Raw genomic sequence first — 22,717 nt, 5'->3', positions numbered from 1 at the left:
GTTTGTCCCTGCAACTATAGTAATTAGCATAAGTAAATGTCCTTTTAAGGGCTTGATAGAGGAGCATCAACACAAACACAACAACCTGGAGTGTTAATGTCAAGTTTAGGTTGCATGTGTTACCACATTGTAAAAATAACAATCTTCAAAACCAGGTCAGCTTTTCCATATTTGTTATGTCAAAGGCAAACAATAAGACTGATGCAATACAACATTAGTGAAAAGCATTTTTGATTTAAAAAAAATATGTAAAATAGTTTTTTTGTTGTGTTCTTGTTTGAAACATTTTGAATTAAAAATAACTCAAACAAATATTTATCAACTGAGAGTTCCCTTTTTAAAGATTAGAATACAAATGTGTTCTTAAACGCAAATAGAAATTAATTAATTAATTGTATTTCATGCTATTTTTTATTTTTACATTATGTTTCTCGTGTTTGCGATAAAACATTAACATGATATACAGCACTACTCATACCTTTTGTAAACTCACTAAATCAATCATAACTAGGATGGAAAACATCTGTAAACATTAGGGAACATTAGTATTTGATCCCCTGCTGATTTGTTTAACGATCTGAACAGCCCTTTCTTTTTATGGAAGGTTTCATTAGATAAAATATAAATAAAATCATTTCATTAAACAATAGTCAAATTGGTGTTGTTTTGCAAAAGATGATAAGATGTATTGCATTTAGATAAATAGTAAAACAATGGCGCACGTCACTACGTAAGATGATGTCATGTCGACGCCGTCGACGTGGTGACGTCACAGAAAAAACAATTCGAGACGTCTGTCTGCGCCTGCACGCTTTCTCCCGGCTGGTGAAAGTGAAACCATTGAATTGGAAGCATTACATGCTTAAGACGGTCTTAGTTTAGTTTGATTTAGTTTAGTTTAGTACGTGATTGTATAAGCATGTTTTTGAGTCAGCTCCCTGACGATGTCCTCTATCACATATTGTCTTATTTGGACTGGAAAACACTCAGTCGCCTTTCTCAGGTTTCTAAAGCCATCTTTCATTTTGTCAGCCGTGACTCAGTGTGGAAGAAGATGGCTAAAGACATGGTAAACACCGGAATCTCTCCGAACGGAACCGACCTGTAAGATACATCTCCGCTTGCCTATCATTAGCATTAGCATTAGAACTAGCATTAGCACTAGCATAGTTGGCCAACTTTGATGTGTTGTGATGTAAACTATTACTTTTAGATGACAGTAAATAAACACTAATGTCCAGAAGCAATCACAAACATATTGTTTGGTCAGACCCAAGAAACATTGTCACATGTCATCTAGTGTTCAAACTATTCCCTCAAGGAATTTCAATGGAGAAAAGTGAAAGTGTGATCAAGTGCTAGCCACATATGATGTAATGCACACTTTATATGTAGGATCCCTGCATATATGGTCGTGTTGTGATGATGTCGTCATATTGTTGCAGGTATCCTCACATCTTGCTGAAGGAGAGAGTGAAGCTATCTCAAAACTGGTGTGCTGGCGTCTGTAAAAGAGATACTCCTCTGAAATGGAAGACAAAGTATGTCATATTTTCAAAAATACAGTAGACACGGTTCAAATTAAGGCCTGCAGTTCGTTATGTCAACAACTATTATTTTGCTATCATTACAATCAGCAACTAAAATGATTAGGAGCACTTTGAAAACAAAACATTTGCTATTTATTTTTCACCTACAGTGCATTCGGAAGGTATTCACAGTGCTTATAATTTTCCCACATGTTGTTATGTTTACACAGCCTTTTCCAAAATGGAATAAATTAATGTTTGTCCTCAAAATTCACAATGTGTAAAAGGTTTTTAAGATTAGAAATATTTATTAAAACTAAAAAACAAAAACAAAAAATCCAAGGTCATAAGTATTCACAGCCTTTGCTCAATACATTGTTGATGCATCTTTGCAGCAATTACAGCCTTAAGTCTTTTTGAACACGATTCCACAACCTCGGCACACTTTTCTTTGGCCAGTTTTGCCATTTCCTCTTTGCAGCACCTCTAAATCTCCATCAGGTTGGATGGGAAGTGTTTGTTGTCATCCAGGATGTCTCTGTAAATTGCTGCATTCATCTTTCCCTCTATCCGGACAAGTCTTCCAGTTCCTGCCGCTGAAAAACATCCCCACAGCATGATGCTGCATGACTTGAGGCTTTAATTGCCGCCAAAGGTGCATCAACAGAGTATTGATCAAAGGCTGTGAATACTTATGTACATGCGATTTATTTAAGTTTTTTTTTACTTTTAATGAAATAATTAAAAAAACATGTATTCACATTGTCATTATGTGGCATTGTCTGAAGAATTTTGAGAACAAAAATTAATTTCTTCCATCTTGGTAAAAGGCTGTAACAAAATGTGGAAAAAGATAAGTGCTGTAAATAGTTTCTGGATGCACTGTGTGATATAAAGCTGAGTTGTAGGCTGTTTATTTGTGTTGTGTTTACAGTAGTACCTTGGTTTTCTTACGCCCCACTTTCCCATATGATTTGGTATTTAATATGAGTGTACTATTTACGTGCCTCCATTTAACGCTGAGCTGATAATAGTCATAGTCGGGAAGTAGGTCTTGCCATTAGGTTGAATTTGCCCGTCTTGTCTTTTGTTAAGTTGTACAAAGTGTATATGTTGTATCGTACTTACTGCACACCAGCTGTTTGTTTGTAACGTGCATTTTCTTTGTAGTTTTCATTACCAAATTTGTAGGTGTTGAAAGCGCCATCTAAAATCGCTAATGAGCAGCATGTTTATGGCATAGCCATTGTAAATTAACATCGAGCCAGCGCTTTTTTTTTTTTTTAAATGAAGACTTACTTTTGACTTCTTTCTATCAGGCACACTTGCTTTGTTGGCATGAAAACTTGCAACATTACCTAGAACACTGCTACAAGCATGCTTGTTTGCCCTCCAAGTCGGTATCGGGTCTGCAACCGGAAGTGACGTTACCTGTAAAAAGAGATATAGAAGTGTGGCACCGTTGGATTTTACCTTAATCAGTATTTGGCAATACCGATTTAATTTGGTGGCTATGTATAAAAGTACCAAATTCAATACCTGACCATATACGCCACCTAATCTTAGAGACAGCATACATCTCTCACAAGCAGGGATAGGCGGTATCGAAAACACTTCACATTACTTCCTCATTATCCACCAATGACAGTTACAACAAACAAGGTTGCAGTGAAAAAAACTCCCAGAATGACAACACAGAAATCGTTTTTTGCGCGTTCTTTTTTTTGTGAATTGCTGCAATAATATGACAATTTGTTGCAAATGTTATTTCTTATTTATCAATGTATTATTTGTATTATTTAACAGTATTTAACTTATTCACTAGTCGGTTCAATTTGAGTGTCGCTCAATTCCATAAGAACAGGTACTGTATAGTTTTTTTGTTTTTTTTTACAAATATTTGCATGTTTTATGTTTTTTAAAGTACCGGTTCAGGCACCGTTTAAACACGGCATCGTTTTCCAAGTACAAGTAGCGATTAAAATGAAACCTATCCCTAGTCATAAAAATAGGTGTTTTTCATATCTACTATTGTTTTCTGAGAAATTTTACTTGATCAAACCTTTTTTAACATTCTACACTACAAAATGTACTAGAATTTGTGTTATCACATCAGATTCATATTGGTATCGGTCAATACGCAAGGCTTCAGTATCGGTATCTTATGGGAATCTAAAAAGTTGCATAGTTGGACACCTCCACACTTTGTACTATTTTATCTTTAACAAATTGTGTCTATCTTCTAAAATTTGGAGCATTACTTTACTAATATTTTTCTGAAATATTTTTAGATTGTTGCCATGGTTGCAGCTGGATGGGGACACACTCTTCTTGTCTCAGGCTGCAGACATCAGAGCATATCGTCTGCAACAGAAGTGCAGGAGGACTCTGCGTAAGCCAGTTGAAATATACTCAGGCCACCGGGCGGACGTCTGTAAATTTGTTGTGACCGACTCGCACCTGATCAGCGGTGGAAGGTAGTGATTACTTGTATCAATAAGGTTCTTTTATCATCACCAGTGCTTTAACTCTTTTGTTTATTTGTCTACAATTTATGGCCGGAAATAAAATCTAGCAGGCTCTTTTCTGCTGACAAAAGATTGGGTTCTAGAAATGAACACATTATCGACGATATAACAAGAATAAAAAGCAAACAATTCTATCTCATGTAAAATAGTACAAAAGCAAAGCTGCCATCCAATTGAACGTAAAAGGAATTACTATGTGCAGCAGTACCTCAACTTACGAGCACAATGCGTTTAATTACCAAGCTCATAAGTCAAAGCACTCATATTTCAAATCAGTAACATACATACATTTAATTGTTTGTAGTGTGAAAACATGAATAATAAATGACAAAATACAATGTAATTTAGTTTATCGATTGTACTCACGTGAAAGAGTCCTATAATGCACAATTACTTTTCTGCATTCTGCAGATTCATAGGTAGTGCAATTCCATTGGGTGACATGTCTCGCCAGTGTTTGCAAGCGTTAATGACTTCTGCACCGATGGAAAGCAGCCGAGAGAACAGCATTACCTTCACACTGTATTTATATTATTTACATGTGAATAATGCTGTATAATAGACTGTATTTATATTATTCACATGTGAATAATGCTGTATAATAGACTGTATTTATATTATTCACATGTAAAAAATACCTAAGTGTTTATTGTTTATTGTGAGCGAACTGTGGTGCTGAATTTCCCCCAGCTATCAATAAAGTACTTTCTATTCTCTATTCTATTCTACATAGGCAATCGGGAAGCAAAAGTGACTCTTTCAAAGTAAAACGTTTCAAAGTAAGAGTCTCTGCATAAATATAGATTGGAGAACAGATCACGCCAAATCTATTTGTGGCGGTCCAAACGTATCGTACAAATGAACAAATGTAGGGAAACTATTCAAATCTGTTTATTTAAACTTGAAATCAAATTTTAACTAGGACAGTTTTTGGTTGAAAGTAATTGTAGGCCAACGTCGCCCAAATCAGATTTTTTTGGGAGCTGATTTTTTTCCAGCTGACTGTTTACACTGCAAGTAAAATTTGATTTTTATGAGACTCCATTGTAAACGCGCACAGGCCCCAATGTGGCCCCAATGTGGCCTCGACGTCACTTGCAAGCACACTTCGATTAAGTGAAAACAAAGGAAGTTGACCGGGAGGAAGTCGCTACTATTACAAAATGTAATACAAGTCGCAACACCTTTAAAAATTAGTTATTTTTTGAAGTGAAAGTAAATTAAAGTAATATAATGTATGAATGGATGTATATAGAGTAATACATTTGGGAGGGTTGTAAATCTTTATGGCTGTTAAGTGGAGGAGACACAGACGTCAGCGCGGATCTACGTTAGCTTTATTTATTTTATACGACGTAGCTCGCCCAAAGCTGTCAAAAAAGTTGCATTAGGGTCACATTCAGGTTTAGACTGAAGTCACAATTGAAAAGATCAGATTCTAATTGGATTCTGGACTACCTCCTGATGTGGCATGAAAAGATCAGATTTAAAGCACTTCAGAGTGTTAAGAATGGCAAAAAAAAAAATCTGATCTGTGTCACTTGAGGGCAAAAAAAAATCTGATTTGGTGTTCAGTGTAAACGGGGCCTAGAAATACATTTTATTTTGATTTGCAGACTTGCTTTTTAGCAAACCTGTTCTCTCCCACCTAAATGTTTGCATCAGTAAAGACCTGATCATGGTGGGATGTTTTAAACTAATTTTAATGAATTCTGCTATAGATGCTGTTGAAAATGATTGTCACTGTAAAATTAAAAAGATGAATGTGTCTGTAGGGAAGGGTACATTTTAACATTTGACCGATTGAACCGAACATATGGTACCGATTCCTGATCATATTTCATATTTCTGCTCTCAACGTAGTCATGTTGTTATTATTTTGCCAAACCCAGATAACAGATGTATTCTAATAACTCCCTTTTGTGTGTTTTAGCGATGGCAAGATTGTGGTTCACAATAGGAGGACTCACAATTCAACTCAGTTGTCAGGTCATCACCAGGAAATAAACTGTATTGACTCAAAAGATGGACTCATCATCAGTGGATCCAGAGATCAAACTACCCGGGTCATTATCACTACATTTTTACATATTAATGCCCATTGCAATACAGTCAACTATGCTATTTACCCCACTCGTATATAATGTGCACAGTGCATCGTATTATGGGGCTATGATGATGTCATTCTTTTTGCAGGTCTGGTCTTTGGCTTCTGACTGCCAAAAACATGTAATCCCCTTGTATGACAGAGTGTGGTCTGTAGCAATCAATCCTGCACTGAGGTAAGACTTGCTCACTCACACAATATAGCAGGGGTTCCCAAAATTTTTGCCCCCAAAGGCCAAAGTGAACATGTACCAATGGGTTGCGGGCCAAAGACAGCAATTTTAAGTGGGAGTGTCCCGATTAGGGCTGGGCGATATTGCCTTTTTTTAATATCGCGATATTTTAAGGCCATATCGCGATACACGATATATATCTCGATATTTTGCCTTAGCCTTGAATGAACACTTGATGCATATAATCACAGCAGTATGATGATTCTATGTGTCTACATTAAAACATTATTCTTCATACTGCATTAATATATGCTACTTTTAAACTTTCATGCAGAGAAGGAAATCACAACAAAAAAAAATCACTATTTTTTTCATACGGTGTTGATCTGGAAATGTTTGCCTCGGCATTTTGATGGTGTGGGCGTGTGGCACCAAACGGAGATATTGACGTGCGGAGTAAGCCCTCTTCATTGTCTAGCGGGTGACTTTTCAAATGATGCTACATATTAGCAGTGTAGCCGAGTGTCCTGGGTTCACCTATACAGTGTACTTATCCAATAAAATAATAAACGGGAGACATTAGAGCAGGTTCGGTAGCCACCGCGTCTTTAATGTCAACATCACACACCTCCTTCCACAACCACACACACCCTACGTCACAGCCTTATGGCAACAACTCTGGAGGGACAAAACTCCTCCTCCTTACTAACACACTTCGGTAACTTGGTACACCCTGAACTGTTTGTTACAGCAGTAATGCTACTTTTTATAGCAACACTTTTGCCCCACACTTGACAAATTACGGTTGTCTGTTAGACATCTTCCCAATTGAAGCCAAACCACCGCCAGACGATGGCCCCCTGCTGTTTGTTGGGGGAATTAATTATTCCTCCATTTGTTACCAGATTCGCACCTTCTTTCTCTTGTATTCGCGCTCGCACCACTCCGCTAGCATCACAGCTAACGTTAGCCATGCTGCTACCTCTCTGGTCGGGGAGGGCGTATACGTATGTGACGTATGACGTGACAGTATGTGACGTGTGTAAGAAGGTGCGCTTGTCTGTCTGTGAGAAGGAGAGACTGGAAAGAGGAGGAGAGCCTGTAGTGTAATGCCCGCAGCTAAAAGCAACTGCGTGAGAACGTATACTCGATATCACGATATAGTCATTTTCTATATCGCACAGAGACAAACCCGCGATATATCGCGTATATCGATATATCGCCCAGCCCTAGTCCCGATACAACTTTTTCACTTCCAATACGTTACCAATATTGGAACCTTGAGAATTGGTCGATACTGATATTGATCTAGTGCAATATCAGCAGGAATCATACATTCGTGTAATATTTTTATTGTTTGGAACGTTAGAACATGTTTGATCAAGTAAAATGAGCCAAACAGAGAACAATGGTAGGTATGAAAAACACGGACCTATTTATTATTAACCTTCTCGAATGGACTTATGCATTTTGCTTTTGGTGACACTTGTTGGCCATAATATTTCATGAATTTAAGCAGTAGGTTGAATTATGTGGACACTTTATTTTTTGCAAATATTAGCTAGTTTGGAATTTGATGCCTGCAACATGTATCAAAAAAGCTGTTTATTACTGGATACTTTCTAATATGCTTTGGAGATTTTGTATGTGTCAGTAATATGCAACTATAATTATTTGATACTTGTTTATATTGACAAATGTGCTGTTTTAGACTGCAATATTTTTCAATGATTATTACATATGTCTAGCTTGTGTGTTATTTTGTGCTTCGCTGTTGTGTAACTGCTAGTAGCCTATGGCTTAGCATGTTTCTCTTTTGTAAATGACTTGACTAAAAAAGAAACAAATTAACTGTCCAGTTTTGCACAAGTAAACACTGCACGGCTGCTTGTATCAGAGATTTTACATGTTAACTGATAGCATGTGATGCTTGTTTTTGTATTCGAAATCCTATATCAATATTGGGTTAGGACACCTTAATTTTAAGTGTGAAACACAAATAACCTAAATGGAAATAATAAAGTTCCCACCCTTTGGCGAGCCAAACAAAACAACTCAGCAGGCCAAATTTGGCCCACGAGCCCCACTTTGGACACCCCTGCAATATAGAATAAAAAAAACCCAGTAAAGATAGGAAGTGTTTATCCAGAAAGTGTGTGGCTTCATTTAGTAGGGAAATGTTTATGTTGCATGTTTTGAATGTGAAAGCTCATTTCATTATCTTTTAGCAAAATGTTATTAACTTGCCAATGTCCACATGTTTTAGTATTTTCTGATGCACTAGTAACTTAACTTATGACCTCAAATGGTTCTAGGACCGAGCTCATAACTCAAAACACTTGTATCTCAAATCAGCCTGCTTGAAGCCATCAGTTCCTCTACAAGTGGGCACGGCCAATTTGAAGAGACGGGGCCACCTACGTCAAATCCTGTGTACATCCTGTAGACATGGGCTCTGCCATTTCATTGAGCTTCAGCAGCTTGCGGCACTTTCGACGTCTTTTTTTCCACAATTGTCGTTTGTACCTGGTGCAGATCACTATGTGTCATCAGAAATGCTTTAAATGTGTCCAAACTCCCACAGTCTTGCTGTATAGCTTCGGGTTGCTGGACAGCCACTTTGAACTAGCATGTTAGTAGTTAGCCTTCATCTTGCGGTTCCTTCAGTTCGAGGATTTTATCAACAAAGGGGGCTTTGTTCTGCAGAAAGTCTTTAATTGTGATGAGACCGAAAAAGATGCCACAGCGGACCTTTGTTACAGCGAAGAAGAAGGCCCTACCATGACTCAAGCCGATAAAGGATCACCTTCTACTGCTAGTTTATATATATAGCTATATATAAATATACCTAATATATATCTATACATATAGTAGTATAAGAAAGAGACAAATAGACTACAGGTTGTAGCGTATTGTCTTGTGCAGGATTGTACATAGTACCGCATCCCTACTGTTTACTCCTGCAGTATCTTGTAACAGACATTTCCACAATGTTAGATTGAGGTAATATATGCTAACAGTTGACAACTGTAATTTTTTTCATATTTATAATTGTGTTTACAAGAGGTGCAACGCTACAGGTAACCCACGCTATAGTCCATACCTGATTTTAGGGCCACAGTTTTGCTTCTTTTTCGGTGCGTTCTGTGGGGTAAGAGAACAATTTATTTTTCCTCTCCATTTTTTTTTTTTTTTGTTTGTCATCACAAACATTTTGCAGTAAAGTATAATTGGTGTACTGAGTACCGTACTACAAGACTTTTGTTTCAAGTTACTAAACAACACTTTTAAATGACAAATTATAATTGTATTCTTTAATTACTTGTATACATCAGTGCTTCTAACCGGTGCTTTGCAAACAAGTGGTGACCCACATTGTGGAGTTTTAAAACTCAAATTTTGTATCTTATATTGAATGAAAATACATTAAAGTGCAATTTGAATTTGAGGTACTGTAAAAAATGTGTACCAACACATAAAACAAGTTTGATGATTATTTCATTAACATAAAGGAAGATATACAGCCAGGATTTTATGAGGGACGTGTACAACATTCAGCTGTGTCTCACCGCCACACATTACAGCTGTCAAGTGAGAGCTTGAAGGGGAACTGCACTTTTTGGGGGAATTTTGCCTATTGTTCACAATTATTAAAAAAGACATAACGACGGATGTATTTTTTTACGCATTCTAAATAGTAAATAAATTAGATCAAAAGTCTGCTTACAATGGAGCCTGTTGGAGCTGCTCTATTCTGTTTATTGAGCCCTTGGAAAAACCACCAAACACCTCCATCAAGGTTTTATATACATGATGTAAATATATATGTAATGTAGTATCAGATACATTTATAATAACATTTAATATATGTATTTTGATCATTTTACGCATATGTTAAAGTTAAAAAGTTAGTCCCAACGATCGTCACACACACTGGGTGTGGTGAAATTTGTCCTCTGCATTTGACCCTTCCCCATGTTCACCCCGTGGGAGGTAAGGGGAGCACTAAGCAGCAGCGTGCGCCGGGCTCAGGAATAATTTTGGTGTTTTAACCCCCGATTCCAACCCTTGATGCTGAGTGCCAAGCAGGGAGGCAACGGGTCCCATTTTTATAGTCTTTGGTATGACTCGGCCGGGGTTTTAACTCACAACCTTCTAGTCTCAGGGTGGACACTCTAACCACAAGGCCACTGAGCTGGTTATGTGGCACATTAATTTCACAAACGCGTCACAACGTTCGCTTTTTTTTTCCAACAACATCACTGATTACTGCTCATTGCAGAATTTATGAGAGCCAACACACATAAAACATCACTTACTGTACAAGGTCTGCTTTCATTAGGATGCAGACTGGTTCATATATTAAAATTTTGATGAAGATCTACTCATAATCCTCATGAAGAAAAGAGGAGTGGAACCAAGCGTTTTTTCATGTCGTTCTCGCCAAATTCTGGGTCTAAATTGGCTTTCAAAGCGTACTAACTTGTCAGATTATGTCCTCATTCTTCTACTATCCAGGTAAGAGGCATGATTTATGATCTAGAATAAAGTTTGACGAGGAAGCAGCTAATCAGTCGATCATGTTAACATTGGCACAAAAGGTCATAATCACGGTGCCGCTATAAATATTTTGTCTGCATTAGCGCTTATAATAACAATATCATTAATACTCGGTTAATATTCAAGTCTCGAAATGTAAATGGAGTATTGGTGGCGCTTTTTGGATGGTTACTTTACTTTATGAGCAGAATAGAGACCCTTCTTCTGGCTCTGCGTTCATTGATGAGTTAGAATGCATTGAAAAAAAAACATCCGTCGCATGTCTTTCATAATGATTGTGAAAATTCCCAAAAAAGGTGCAGTTCCCCTTTCATTTCATTTATTTATTTATTTATTTATTTCAGGCAATGACATAAAAAAGTACAAAGTTGACAACACATAATAATATAAGTTAATATAGTGCAAAAGGTAATGTATAGTATGTAATGCATGATTGTCCAGTTTTGCCAAGAAGGGAGTGGGAAGAAGATAATTTATTTAATCCCACCCCCAGTTCTCCATTCAGTGATTATTCACATGAGTTTCGAGTTTCACTGTTACTTTGTTCAAGGATTATAATACAGATGTTGTATCATAGTGGCATTAACACAGGTAACAATAATTATTACACTGTAACAATAATTTGTAATGTAGGAATAATGAATATACCAACAATGGTAATAGACAACATAGCAATAATGGTAATAGACAACATAGCAATAATGGTAAGGAAACATTGAGCACATGTTAACACTTTGAGACAGAGTACTACAGCAGGTCAAATTAAAGACCCTCATCTCTATATTTGAACCAGACCCCATGTTTGTATAATAGTTTAAATTGATTAATAGTTTGGCATTGCTTGTGTTGTAAGTCCAGTATGTTCCATAGTTTTACTCCGCATACAGACACACAAAAACGTTTACGAGTGGTTTGAGCTCTCGGCAATGAGAAATATCCAAAGCCTCTCAAGTTATGGCCTGCACTCGACTTATAAAAAAACGTTGTAGATTAGGCGGCAATCATTTGTTAAATGCTTTATATAAGATTATTAATGTCAAGGTCATCAAATTTGAGCAACTTTGATTGCATAAACAGATTATGAGTATGTTCTAAATAACCAACGTTGTGAATGATCCGCACTGCTCTTTTCTGTAATATGATCAGAGGATGAATTGTGTTGTGGTAAGTATTCCCATACTTCAACACAGTATGTAAGGTATGGCAGTACCAAGGTGCAGTATAGAGTACAGAGTGCATTTTCATTGAGGTATAGTTTTACTTTGTTTATAATTGAGAGGCTTTTGGAGATTTTTGTTTTAATGTGTCTGACATGAGGTTTCCATGATAGTTTACTATCAATTATTACTCTCAAAAATGTATTCTCATTTACGATTTCAATTTGGGTACCATCAATACTTATTTTTTGTTCAGACCTTATGTTACGATTTCCAAACATCACTATCTTAGTTTTATTTATACTCAAAGATAATTTATTTGTTTCCATTCATTTTTTTACTATGTTTAGTTCTGTGTTTACTATATTTATGAGCTCATTATAGTCATCACTACTGTAGAATATATTTGTGTCATCTGCAAATAGTATAAATTTCAGTACTTTGGATGTATTAAACATATCATTAATATATACATTAAACAGTTTTGGCCCCAACACGGACCTTTGGGGGACACCACAAGCAATGCCAAGAGTATCAGATAAAAATTGACCCATTTTTACAAACTGCACCCTCCCTGTTAAATAACTTTTTAACCAGTCACCAGCCAGCCCCCTACTTCCATATCTTTCCATTTTATCGAGTAGAATTGAATGATTAATGGTATCAAAGGCTTTCTTTAGATCAATAAAAATACCAACTGCATATCTTTTATGCTCCAGTGCATTAGTAATTTCTTCAATAGATTCAGTTATCGCCATTGAGGTTGTTCGTTTGGACCTAAAGCCATACTGACCGTCATTGATTATATGATGCTTCTCAAGAAAAGATTCAAGTCGAGAGTTAAATAGTTTCTCTAAGATTTTTGAGAACTGAGGCAAAAGAGAGATTGGTCTGTAATTGGTGAAAGCGTGTTTGCTGTCACTTTTGAAGAGCGGAGTTACCTTAGCGATTTTAATTTGACTTAGAAAGCAGCCAGTCTGGAATGATAGGTTACATACCGTAATTTCCGGACTATAAGGCGCACCTGACTATAAGCCGCACCAGCTAAATTTAGGGGAAAATACAGATTGCTCCATATATAAGCCGCACCCGACTATAAGCCGCAGGCGTTTTGATGTGTAATTACCGTAGTATATAGGGGTTCCTGCTACCACGGAGGGGATTGTCAGGACACAGATGACTGTTTGGGAACGCAAAGCGTCCCATTTATTAAGTGAAGTGAAGTGAATTATATTTATATAGCGCTTTTCTCAAGTGACTCAAAGCGCTTTACATTGTGAAACCCAATATCTAAGTTACATTTTTAAACCAGTGTGGGTGGCACTGGGAGCAGGTGGGTAAAGTGTCTTGCCCAAGGACACAACGGCAGTGACTAGGATGGCGGAAGCGGGGCTCGAACCTGCAACCCTGAAGTTGCTGGCACGGCTGCTCTACCAACTGAGCTATACCGCCCCTTTAACAATAAATCTTTCAATCATTCAATCAAACTTTCACATCTTTGACATGGCGAACAGCATTCGTGCAGAGTCCTTGTGAGAGGCAAGTCAAATGACAGAGGCACTTCATCCATGTTTATTATCTCGTCCGGTCCGATGGAATATTCGTCTATCTTTCTTTGTGTGAATTCGCGGAAGTTTGTTATTTTCTCCTTGTGGTCGGGAGGGAGTTGCTGACTCAGAGTCGTCCGTGCCCTAATGGACAGTCCTTTTCGTCTCATAAATCTGAGACACCATGATGGTCCACCTCTAAAATCTTCAATATTCATTTCTTTGGCGGTTGTTTGGGCTTTCAGTCGGATCTGCACGGTGGAAACACCCCGGCCGTCTGCTCTCTGTGTGTTCACCCAGTCCTCAAGAAAGTTTTCAAGTTCCGGCCATCTGCTTTTATTACCTCTGAAGGATTTTTTTGTCTTTTTGCATTGAATCAGTTCTTCATGCTGCCGTCTCCAACGTCTCACCATTGATTCATTGATGTCAAGGGTACGTGCAGCAGCTCTATTTCCTTCTTTGACAGCCAGATCGATTGCCTTTAACTTAAAAGCAGCATCATATGCACTTCTCCGTTTGTTTTCCATATTGAGGGTGTTTGCATGAACACTTCCTTCGCGCAAACTGTCGCTGACGGTCTCCTACTCTTTGTTTTGCTCTCGTTACCTGGCGCCAGATGTCTGCCTTGGTCTCGCGCATCCTCGGTAGTGCGCGCCCCTGGTTACCGTAAGCCGCAGAAAAGCCGCACCGTTGTATAAGCCGCAGGGACCAGAACGAGGGGAAAAAGTAGCGGCTTATAGTCCGGAAATTACGGTATATAAGATAAGGGTTTTACAATATTCAGTATAACTTTTTGAACCAATATCATGTTGATATCATGGCAGTCAGTGGAGCACTTACTTTTACACTTACGCACAATGTTTGTCACTTCCTGCTCATTTGTAGCTGAGAGGAAGAATGACGACGAATTCTGTTCAATAGTTGATTTTGTTACTCCATGTCTGGGATATCAACAGCCAACTTAGGACCAACATTTACAAAAAAACTATTGAACTTATTCACTACATTACTCATATTATAACCTTCACCGTTTTCATTCATAAAGTAATCAGGATTTGTCAACTTTGAATATCCTTGTTTGATTAGACTATTAAAAATATCCCAAGTTCCTTTTATATTGTTTTTCTTTTCTTTTCTTTTTTTTGATAACATAACCGTTTGCTTGTTCTTATAATATCAGTTAATTTATTTTTGTACTTGTATCGTTGTTCGACTTCTTTTGTTTTTATTTTGATGAAAAGTTTGTAGAGATTGTTTTTCTTTTTACAGGCATTAATTATCCCTTTTGTTATCCAATGGCTATTTTTATTTTTTCCTTTTATAAAATATTCTTTCACAGGGCAATGTTTATTATGCAGTGAATGTTGTCTGTCTATCTGTGTTGGCCCTGCGATGAGGTGGCAACTTGTCCAGGGTGTACCCCACCTTCCGCCCGAATGCAGCTGAGATAGGCTCCAGCACTCCCCACGACCCCAAAAAGAGACAAGCGGTAGAAAATGGATGGATGGATGGAAGTAAAGATGTCTAAAAAATTACAATAAGCACTGTCCACATTTGGTTCTCTGTATACTGAAGTCCAATCAGTCCCTTTAAAGACAAACAACAAACATTCGGCCTACACTATAAAAGTGGTGTGTTACATCTTGTTTGGCTGCACTGAACACAGTAAAGCTCTCATAAAAGTAACTAACTTAAACCAACATCAGGATAAACAATTACTGCGTCCATGATCGAGAAGAAATATTAGCAGAAGTAAAAGGGTGACTTACCATACTGAATGTTTACTTAAAGGTAAATATGTGCACTTGTTTGCGTTATTGTTGTCATTTGCACTTGCTTTTGTGTGATTTATTGCTGACTTATGTACTTGCTTAAGTTGTTGTGGTGAACGCTTCCAAGACTGCAAGTCAGAGTATTTAGTAAGAGTTTATAATTGTATTGTTTATTAATTAAGAAAAAAATATGAATGCATAATAAATCAGATTGTTAAATCGGTTTGTTATATAACCGATTGATTTAATGTTTGTGTTTGTTGAAAAATACATGAAAAGGCGACCTTGAAAAAATAGATGCATCTTAAATCACATTGCAACATTGAGGAAATAAATTATTTTCCAAAATCCATCCATCCATCCATTTTCTACCGCTTATTCCCTTCGGGGTCACGGGGGGCGCTGGAGCCTATCTCAGCTACATTCGGGCGGAAGGCGGGGTACACCCTGGACAAGTCGCCGCCTCATCGCAGGGCCAACACAGATAGACAGACAACATTCACACTCCAAAATCATTCAGCCCTATTATCATGATGTCATAATTCCTCATATCGGCCCAACAATTATCTGTCTGATTTTTAACGTGCAGCTTTATTTAATTGATCTACGTTGGATTGTTATGCACAACATGTTATTTTTTCTGTTACTCGTAACATAATCGCTGGAGTATAGTTTTGGACTGAACTGAAAGATACATGAGCTGGTCTAAAGTACACATTGCTTTATTGATAACACATACAGTTTATTTCATTAAAGGAACGAGCACATTTTAATAGTTAATGATTGAGTTATTAGGAATAAAATTTGATAAAAAGAAATTAGAAATCTGGTGTATCATTAAGCCAGTATTGCGATCCTGCCTGTCTGGTCTAGACATTGGAGCAGCTCTTCAAGATGGAGGGAAGCAAGCAGATAATCTGCATCATTAATCCATCCAATTTGCTGGTTGAAATAGCAGACAAGACCTAAGCCTTCCACCCCCACCAAATGGAAAGTAGTTTGCGCTTGTCACTGACCAACGACCTGTGTAATTTTAACTCTTTGAAAGCAGGTGCTGAGAAACTTGATGAAACCCTGTTTCCTAAACACTTTGTCTTTGGCTGCTAGACACGACACCATCTTAAGTATACAAACATGAAATGATTAGTGCACTTGATTCTAAATAGGGCCATTTAACAATTTATTTGGTTAAAACAATGAACTGTTTGTCATACAGAGTTATTCTTCTTAATTGTATGCCTTCAAAACAGGTTATCAAGACATATGCAAGCTGTATTAGCTGTCTAATCAGCAGTGTTGGGTTAGTTACTGAAAACCAGTAACTAGTTACAGTTACTAGTTACTTTATTTAAAATATAACTCAGTTACTTAAACCAAAAAGTAATGCTTTACTGTGAAAAGTAACTATTTAGTTACTTCTTCTTTTCTTCTTCTTTTTTAAGGCTCCCATTAATGCCCTTTTAGCCTTCATTTCAGTACTGTTATTGCACTGGAGAATAATACAATCTGTTGATCAACTTAAATGCATTTGCATCACTGAACTTTGCTAAGCCGTGTGGTCTACATACAACACACAAAGACAAAGATATGTTTCAAAGGGCCAATTTATTTCAGGCCAGAACAAATTGAAAAAACTATTTTAAATAGCTGCAACATAACATAAGTAACAAACAGCATAATAACAACATAGCTGTAAACCTGGCTTCACCTAAGGAAGTCACACATGACATACACAAAGCCTAACCAGGCATTTTTTTTTCTCAAGGAATTCGGAAATAAAATCATGTCTTGAGGAGATCAACACTGTACTGAAGCCCAAAACACTCTACGCATTTCCCCAGTTTTAGTTTAGAGATAAGGAAAAATTGGCCTGGCCCACTAGTATCCCTCTTTATGTTTGTGAACTTTATAGTCTATACATTTAGAGTGATGTGATTATCAAACACTCTAGAAGTCTAAAATGAAAGAGTATATAAAATAATTGATGGTAGAAAATGGATGGATAGATGGACAGAGAGTGTGTACCTTCAGTGCTGAATGATGAGCAGAGGCAGAGTTTGGAGAGTTTTCTTTAGCTCGCTTTTCATTTTTATGTCTTCACTGTCTAGGTACGTGGAAAATGTTTACCGTGCCATTTGCTGTTTGACGCCGGTATCATGCTAATTAGCTGCCTGAAAGCGGGTGACTCCACTGTAGAAATAGCCTGCATGTCTTCTAGCACATACGCTGCAATGGCTCTATCAATTTCTCCTGGCTAGCAGTCACTCCGTTAAAATCCTTAAGTGGAGGTGAAGTGGCATCGGAGTCTGTGTCTCTTTACTAGCTTTGTCGAAGCATGTTGCTTTTGTAGCAGTTTCAGCAGATTTGAATTGCTGTTTTGGGCAGTAGATAGGATCTTTGATCCAAGACACAACTTACATTTAACTAAAATGTTATTTTCTTTGTGCTCGACAAAAGAAAAGTAGTGAGAATATCTCCATGTTAAGAAACTCGGCTTCGGCCCGCCATGTCTTGTTAGTAAACACAGACACGCCCCCCTGCCCCAAACACACCCACACACAGCGCGCCTCTTGTGACACAGGAAGAATCAGAAGGACAACACTGCAACTCTCCAATAAAACACACTCAGATCTTCTCACTTTCTAGCCGATACTACATAAAAAATAACGTAAAATAACGCAGTGATGCATCATGTAGTAACGGTAACTGAGTTACTGAATATAAAAAATAACGCGTTAGACTACTAGTTACTGCCGAAAATAACGGTGTTACAGTAATGCGTTACTTTGTAACGCATTAGTCCCAACACTGCTAATCAGCATCTCTACACTGCACCTGTCAAAGGGCTTAAATAACTACTCACTAAAATAGGGTGCATACATAAAGATAACCAGGCTGTTTTTGTCTTAATTCTACCCTTTCCGACCAAAGGCGACATCAAATCTGGCTGGTTGTCCTGTGTGGTAATAGTGGAATTTTACAGATAGTTGGCTCCAAAACAGGTTGGGGCCAACAATTGCAAATATTACGGTAAACTCTTCATGTCAGTGTGGAACGCTGACTACTTCCGCATCACTCTGTGCCATATTTATTAAGATAGGTTACGTTTGGACCTTAGTGGTACGAGGCTATAAACAGCAACGATTATCCTATCTTGAAAACAAACCACCTCTATCTTGGTCAATAGATTATAGGATATGTTCACGCTGTTGCCATTATTTTTTTCAGTCATTTCTTTTTTTTGGTTTAGGATTAGACTACCATCATTCCCTCATCGTATGTCTTCCTCCATGTTTTTATTTTTGTGTTCCGGTTGTTGCTATGGTGGTTGCTATGTTTCTACTTCTTTCACTTTGTTTGATCATTTCAGGCCTGGAGGAGTAGAGTCTAGATCAGTGGTGGGACAAAATGGTTGTGTATACAGTATGTGTAGTGTGTTAAGATGATATCAATACAGCATAAATCAACACCCTAATTTTTATACAGTATATTGATGTGTGGAGTCTATGACAGAAAATATCCTCTTCAGATTAAAAAAATATTTAACACAGATTTAGACAGATTAATCAACACTATTTAGGAGAAATAGGCCTTTTCTGTACAATCTATAAATTTAACTCAGAAAATGAGGGAGCAAAAACAAGTGTTGCAGGTCTGTTGAGTGTATGCAGAGAATGTTGTCTCCAATACTGTGATTGCCAGTATGTGTCTCTGTAGCTCCTTTCACACAGTGTTTTAATATGCTTTTTTTAGCCTAGCTACTCAGAGTAAAAGACATGGACATTGGGGCTTCCCTCTCTGTGTTTGGAAGGAGTATGGCCTCCAATGGGGTTAAACCATGTGTAAAAGGGAAATGCAGCATGGCGTTCTTGAGCTGGGGGAGCTTGCGGGCACTGCAGGATGTCAATCATTACAGCAAAGTGTGTTATTAATGCTTGTCTTGCTGACTGTGTTTCCAACTCTCAACATCATTAAGCAGATCCTCCTTTGGAATTCTTGGCTGCTCCCTCACCTTTCTCACAATCATCCTAACCACACCAAATTAAATCCTGTAGTAAGCTCCAGAGCAAGTACAGGGTTTCCTCTAAATTACCAAGATACCGGTAGCGGTGGGGGCATGGTTAGGGGGCGCGGTCACCATGACCTCATCATATAATTTTTTTTAAATTTGCTATAATGTATGATTTTCTTCAAAAAGCCTCAAAAAGGTATACATACATTTAAAACAAATCTGTTATTATTAATTAGTATTAACATATATTTTTTATTCTATATTGTTTTGCTATATTTTCAATTGTACTTTGTTGAGAATTATTTAAATGTTAAAGACTTATAGTGACATTTTCTTTATTAAAAACAACTTACAACAAATCTAGCATCTTTTTATGGTGTTATAAAATGTACTCGTGTTAAGAGACTCTACTTCTGTCCCTCGATGCCCCCGACAAAACGCGAGCTGCAGCGAGCATGACGTCACACTTGCTTGGCGCTGCTGCTTCAGTTGGACTTTCTCTCCTAAAAGCCGCCAATGTCTCCTTAATATTTGCACATTTTGTAGATGGCTGTCCCCGGTTATATCTGGGATATTTAAAAGTCGCGTCCACATGCTGACTACGCTCCAGACTATCCCGTGCGTCTTGTTTACTTCATCACAACATCAGGTTTCGGTAGCGCTTTTTCCGGTGATCAAAGTCTTATTTGCAGCCGAATTTTCGGTGCTTCTCTACTCAATAGTGCGCAAACAATAGGCTATAGTGGTTAGAGTGTCCGCCCTGAGATCGGTAGGTTTTGAGTTCAAACCCCGGCCGAGTCATACCAAAGACTATAAAAATGGGACCCATTACCTCCCTGCTTGGCACTCAGCATCAAGGGTTGGAATTGGGGGTTAAATCACGTAAATGTATTCCCGGGCGCGGCCACAGCTGCTGCCCACTGCTCCCCTCACCTCCCAGGGGGTGATCAAGGGTGATGGGTCAAATGCAGAGAATAATTTCGCCACACCTAGTGTGTGTGTGACAATCATTGGTACTTTAACTTTAAAATTAAATATACACTATATTGCCAAAAGTATTTGGCCACCTGTCCAAATGTTCAGAATCAGGTGTCCTAATCACTTGGTCCGGCCACAGGTGTATAAAATCAAGCACTCAGGCACAGCCACGTGGAGACTGTTTCTACAAACATTTGTGAAAGAATGGGCCGCTCTCAGGAGCTCAGTGATTTCCAGCGTGGAACTGTCATAGGATGCCACCTTTGCAACAAATCCAGTCTTGAAATGTCCTCGCTCCTAAATGTTCCATAGTCAACTGTCGGCTTTATTATCAGAAAATGGAAGAGTTTGGAAGGGTCAGCGGAAGCTGAAGCGCATAGTGCAAAGAGGTCGCCTACTTTCTGCACAGTCAGTTGCTGCAGAGTTCCAAACTTCATGTTACCTTCCAATTAGCCCACGTACAGTACGCAGAGAGCTTCATGGAATGGGTTTCCATGGCCGAGCAGCTGCATCTAAGCCATGCATCACCAAGTCCAATGTAAAGCGTCGGATGCAGTGGTGTAAAGCATGTCGCCACTGGACTCTAGAGCAGTGAAGACGCGTTCTCTGGAGTGAAGTGCTTTTTACAAATAAAATCTATTATTATTATTATGATGAATCACGTTTTTCCATCTGGCAACCTGATGGACGAGTCTGGGTTTGGGGGCTGCCAAGAGAATGGTACATTTCAGACTGCATTGTGCCGAGTGTGAAATTTGGTGGAGGAGGAATTATGATGTGGGGTTGTTTTTCAGGAGTTGGGCTTGGCCCCTTTGTTCCAGTGAAAGGAACTTTGAATGATCCAGGATACCAAAACATTTTGGACAATTCCATGCGCCCAACCCATCCTCTTCCAACATGACTGTGCACCAGTGCAGTTATGATTTTGCCGTGATTTTGTGTCGTTCAGGGCTGTGTCGCCAGCGGCCTCCTTCTCTACTTGTGATTAGATAATTAGTCCCAGCTGGGCAATCTACTCACCTGTCAGCTGGGCTTCGAAGCCGGGCCATACACACTCCCTTCCTGCAGGAGGCGTGCCGACCACGCCCCCCTCCACACACATATATATATATATATATATATATATATATATATATATATATATATATATATATATATATATACAGTGTTTCCCACACATTCATTTATTTGTGGCGGCCCGCCACGAAAGAATTACGTCCGCCACAAATGGATTTTTCGGCTTTTGACTCGCTCGACCGCTCATAAAAGCAATGGGACTGTCTGTGAATGTTGCTTGTAGTTACACCTCCGGTGCAGTAGATGGCGGTAGCCTACTATGCATTGTAACTCCGCCAATAGCACTTAATTCACCTGGTGGGCCAGAAGAAGAAGAAGAAGAAGAAGAGGGACGGACGGACGGGATCAAAATACTCGCCGGCTACTTTTCATAATGATGGCGCTTCCTACGTTTCTACCTCAAACGTCCAAAAGCTGCTGAAAGCCTTGATCCAGGATGCCATGGGGAAAAAAACTTAAATGGTGCCTTTTGGCGACAGTTAGCAGCTTGGTGGCTCATAGCCGGCTAGCTAACGCTTGCTAGCGTGGTAGCATTGCTTCATTTTTACAGGTGTTATAGGTAGATATATTAAATATATTTAACGTTAATCCGCGATTTCACCGAGCGTTTCACTGACGTGAGCAGCCTGACGCTGCTTCATTAACACCGCCGCTGTTTGACTCAGTAACGTGTTTTCATACCGACGAGCTAACGTGTCCAGGTTATAACCCTGTTGTCAATAAACACACATGGACTGAAGCTAAATTGCCCACTGTCCACTGCAGCATGTGAATGCAATGAAAAGAATAAAATCTGAGCCAACCAGCTGTTAAAATGTTGTCCAGGTTAATGTTTTGGCCATTAAAGGCCCTTCATTTCAAGATTTCAACTGTGATCGGGCTTTAAACAGGTGGCTGACCTGTTCAGATGAGTGTAACTGCTACTGGTCAAATAATGTGAAATAGTATTTAATTTTACATGTATGCAATGCCATTTAAATGTAATTATAGGTAATAATAATAATAAATACTGTGTAGTGTTGTAAATAGTCAACGGGAAGAATTTTAGTAAGATATAAGCCATGAGCACTACACAGCCAGAAAAAAACCTAGGCAGGACAAGTAAAAATATAGGGGCAAGTATATTTGAGAAGTCGGGCAAGTAGAAAAAAACCTTAACGTTGAACCCTGCATGTGTTGAGCTGCTGCCTCTTAAGGTTAGACGGCACTGTACATAGAGCGGTTCTGCTCGTTAGTAATACATTCTAATGTTGGATGTTCACTCCTTCACACAGATGA

At 38.4% G+C, this 22,717-nt stretch overlaps 1 protein-coding gene across 1 annotated transcript in view; it reads left to right on the top strand.

The window, feature by feature from the left end:
• The first annotated feature begins 776 nt into the window (after positions 1 to 776).
• Positions 777 to 22,717, top strand: part of fbxw4 (F-box and WD repeat domain containing 4) — a 113,524-nt gene continuing 91,583 nt past the window's right edge. The window contains exons 1-5 of the mRNA XM_061963739.1: positions 777 to 1,104; positions 1,446 to 1,541; positions 3,821 to 4,006; positions 5,991 to 6,123; positions 6,254 to 6,339. Of these exons, the coding sequence (XP_061819723.1) occupies positions 920 to 1,104; positions 1,446 to 1,541; positions 3,821 to 4,006; positions 5,991 to 6,123; positions 6,254 to 6,339 (686 nt within the window). The 5' untranslated portion in view covers positions 777 to 919. The remainder of the gene's footprint in view (positions 1,105 to 1,445; positions 1,542 to 3,820; positions 4,007 to 5,990; positions 6,124 to 6,253; positions 6,340 to 22,717) is intronic.

Source organism: Nerophis lumbriciformis, linkage group LG02, assembly GCF_033978685.3.
Source record: "Nerophis lumbriciformis linkage group LG02, RoL_Nlum_v2.1, whole genome shotgun sequence".
NCBI lineage: Eukaryota > Metazoa > Chordata > Actinopteri > Syngnathiformes > Syngnathidae > Nerophis > Nerophis lumbriciformis.
This window is presented reverse-complemented; position numbering and strand designations above follow the sequence as displayed.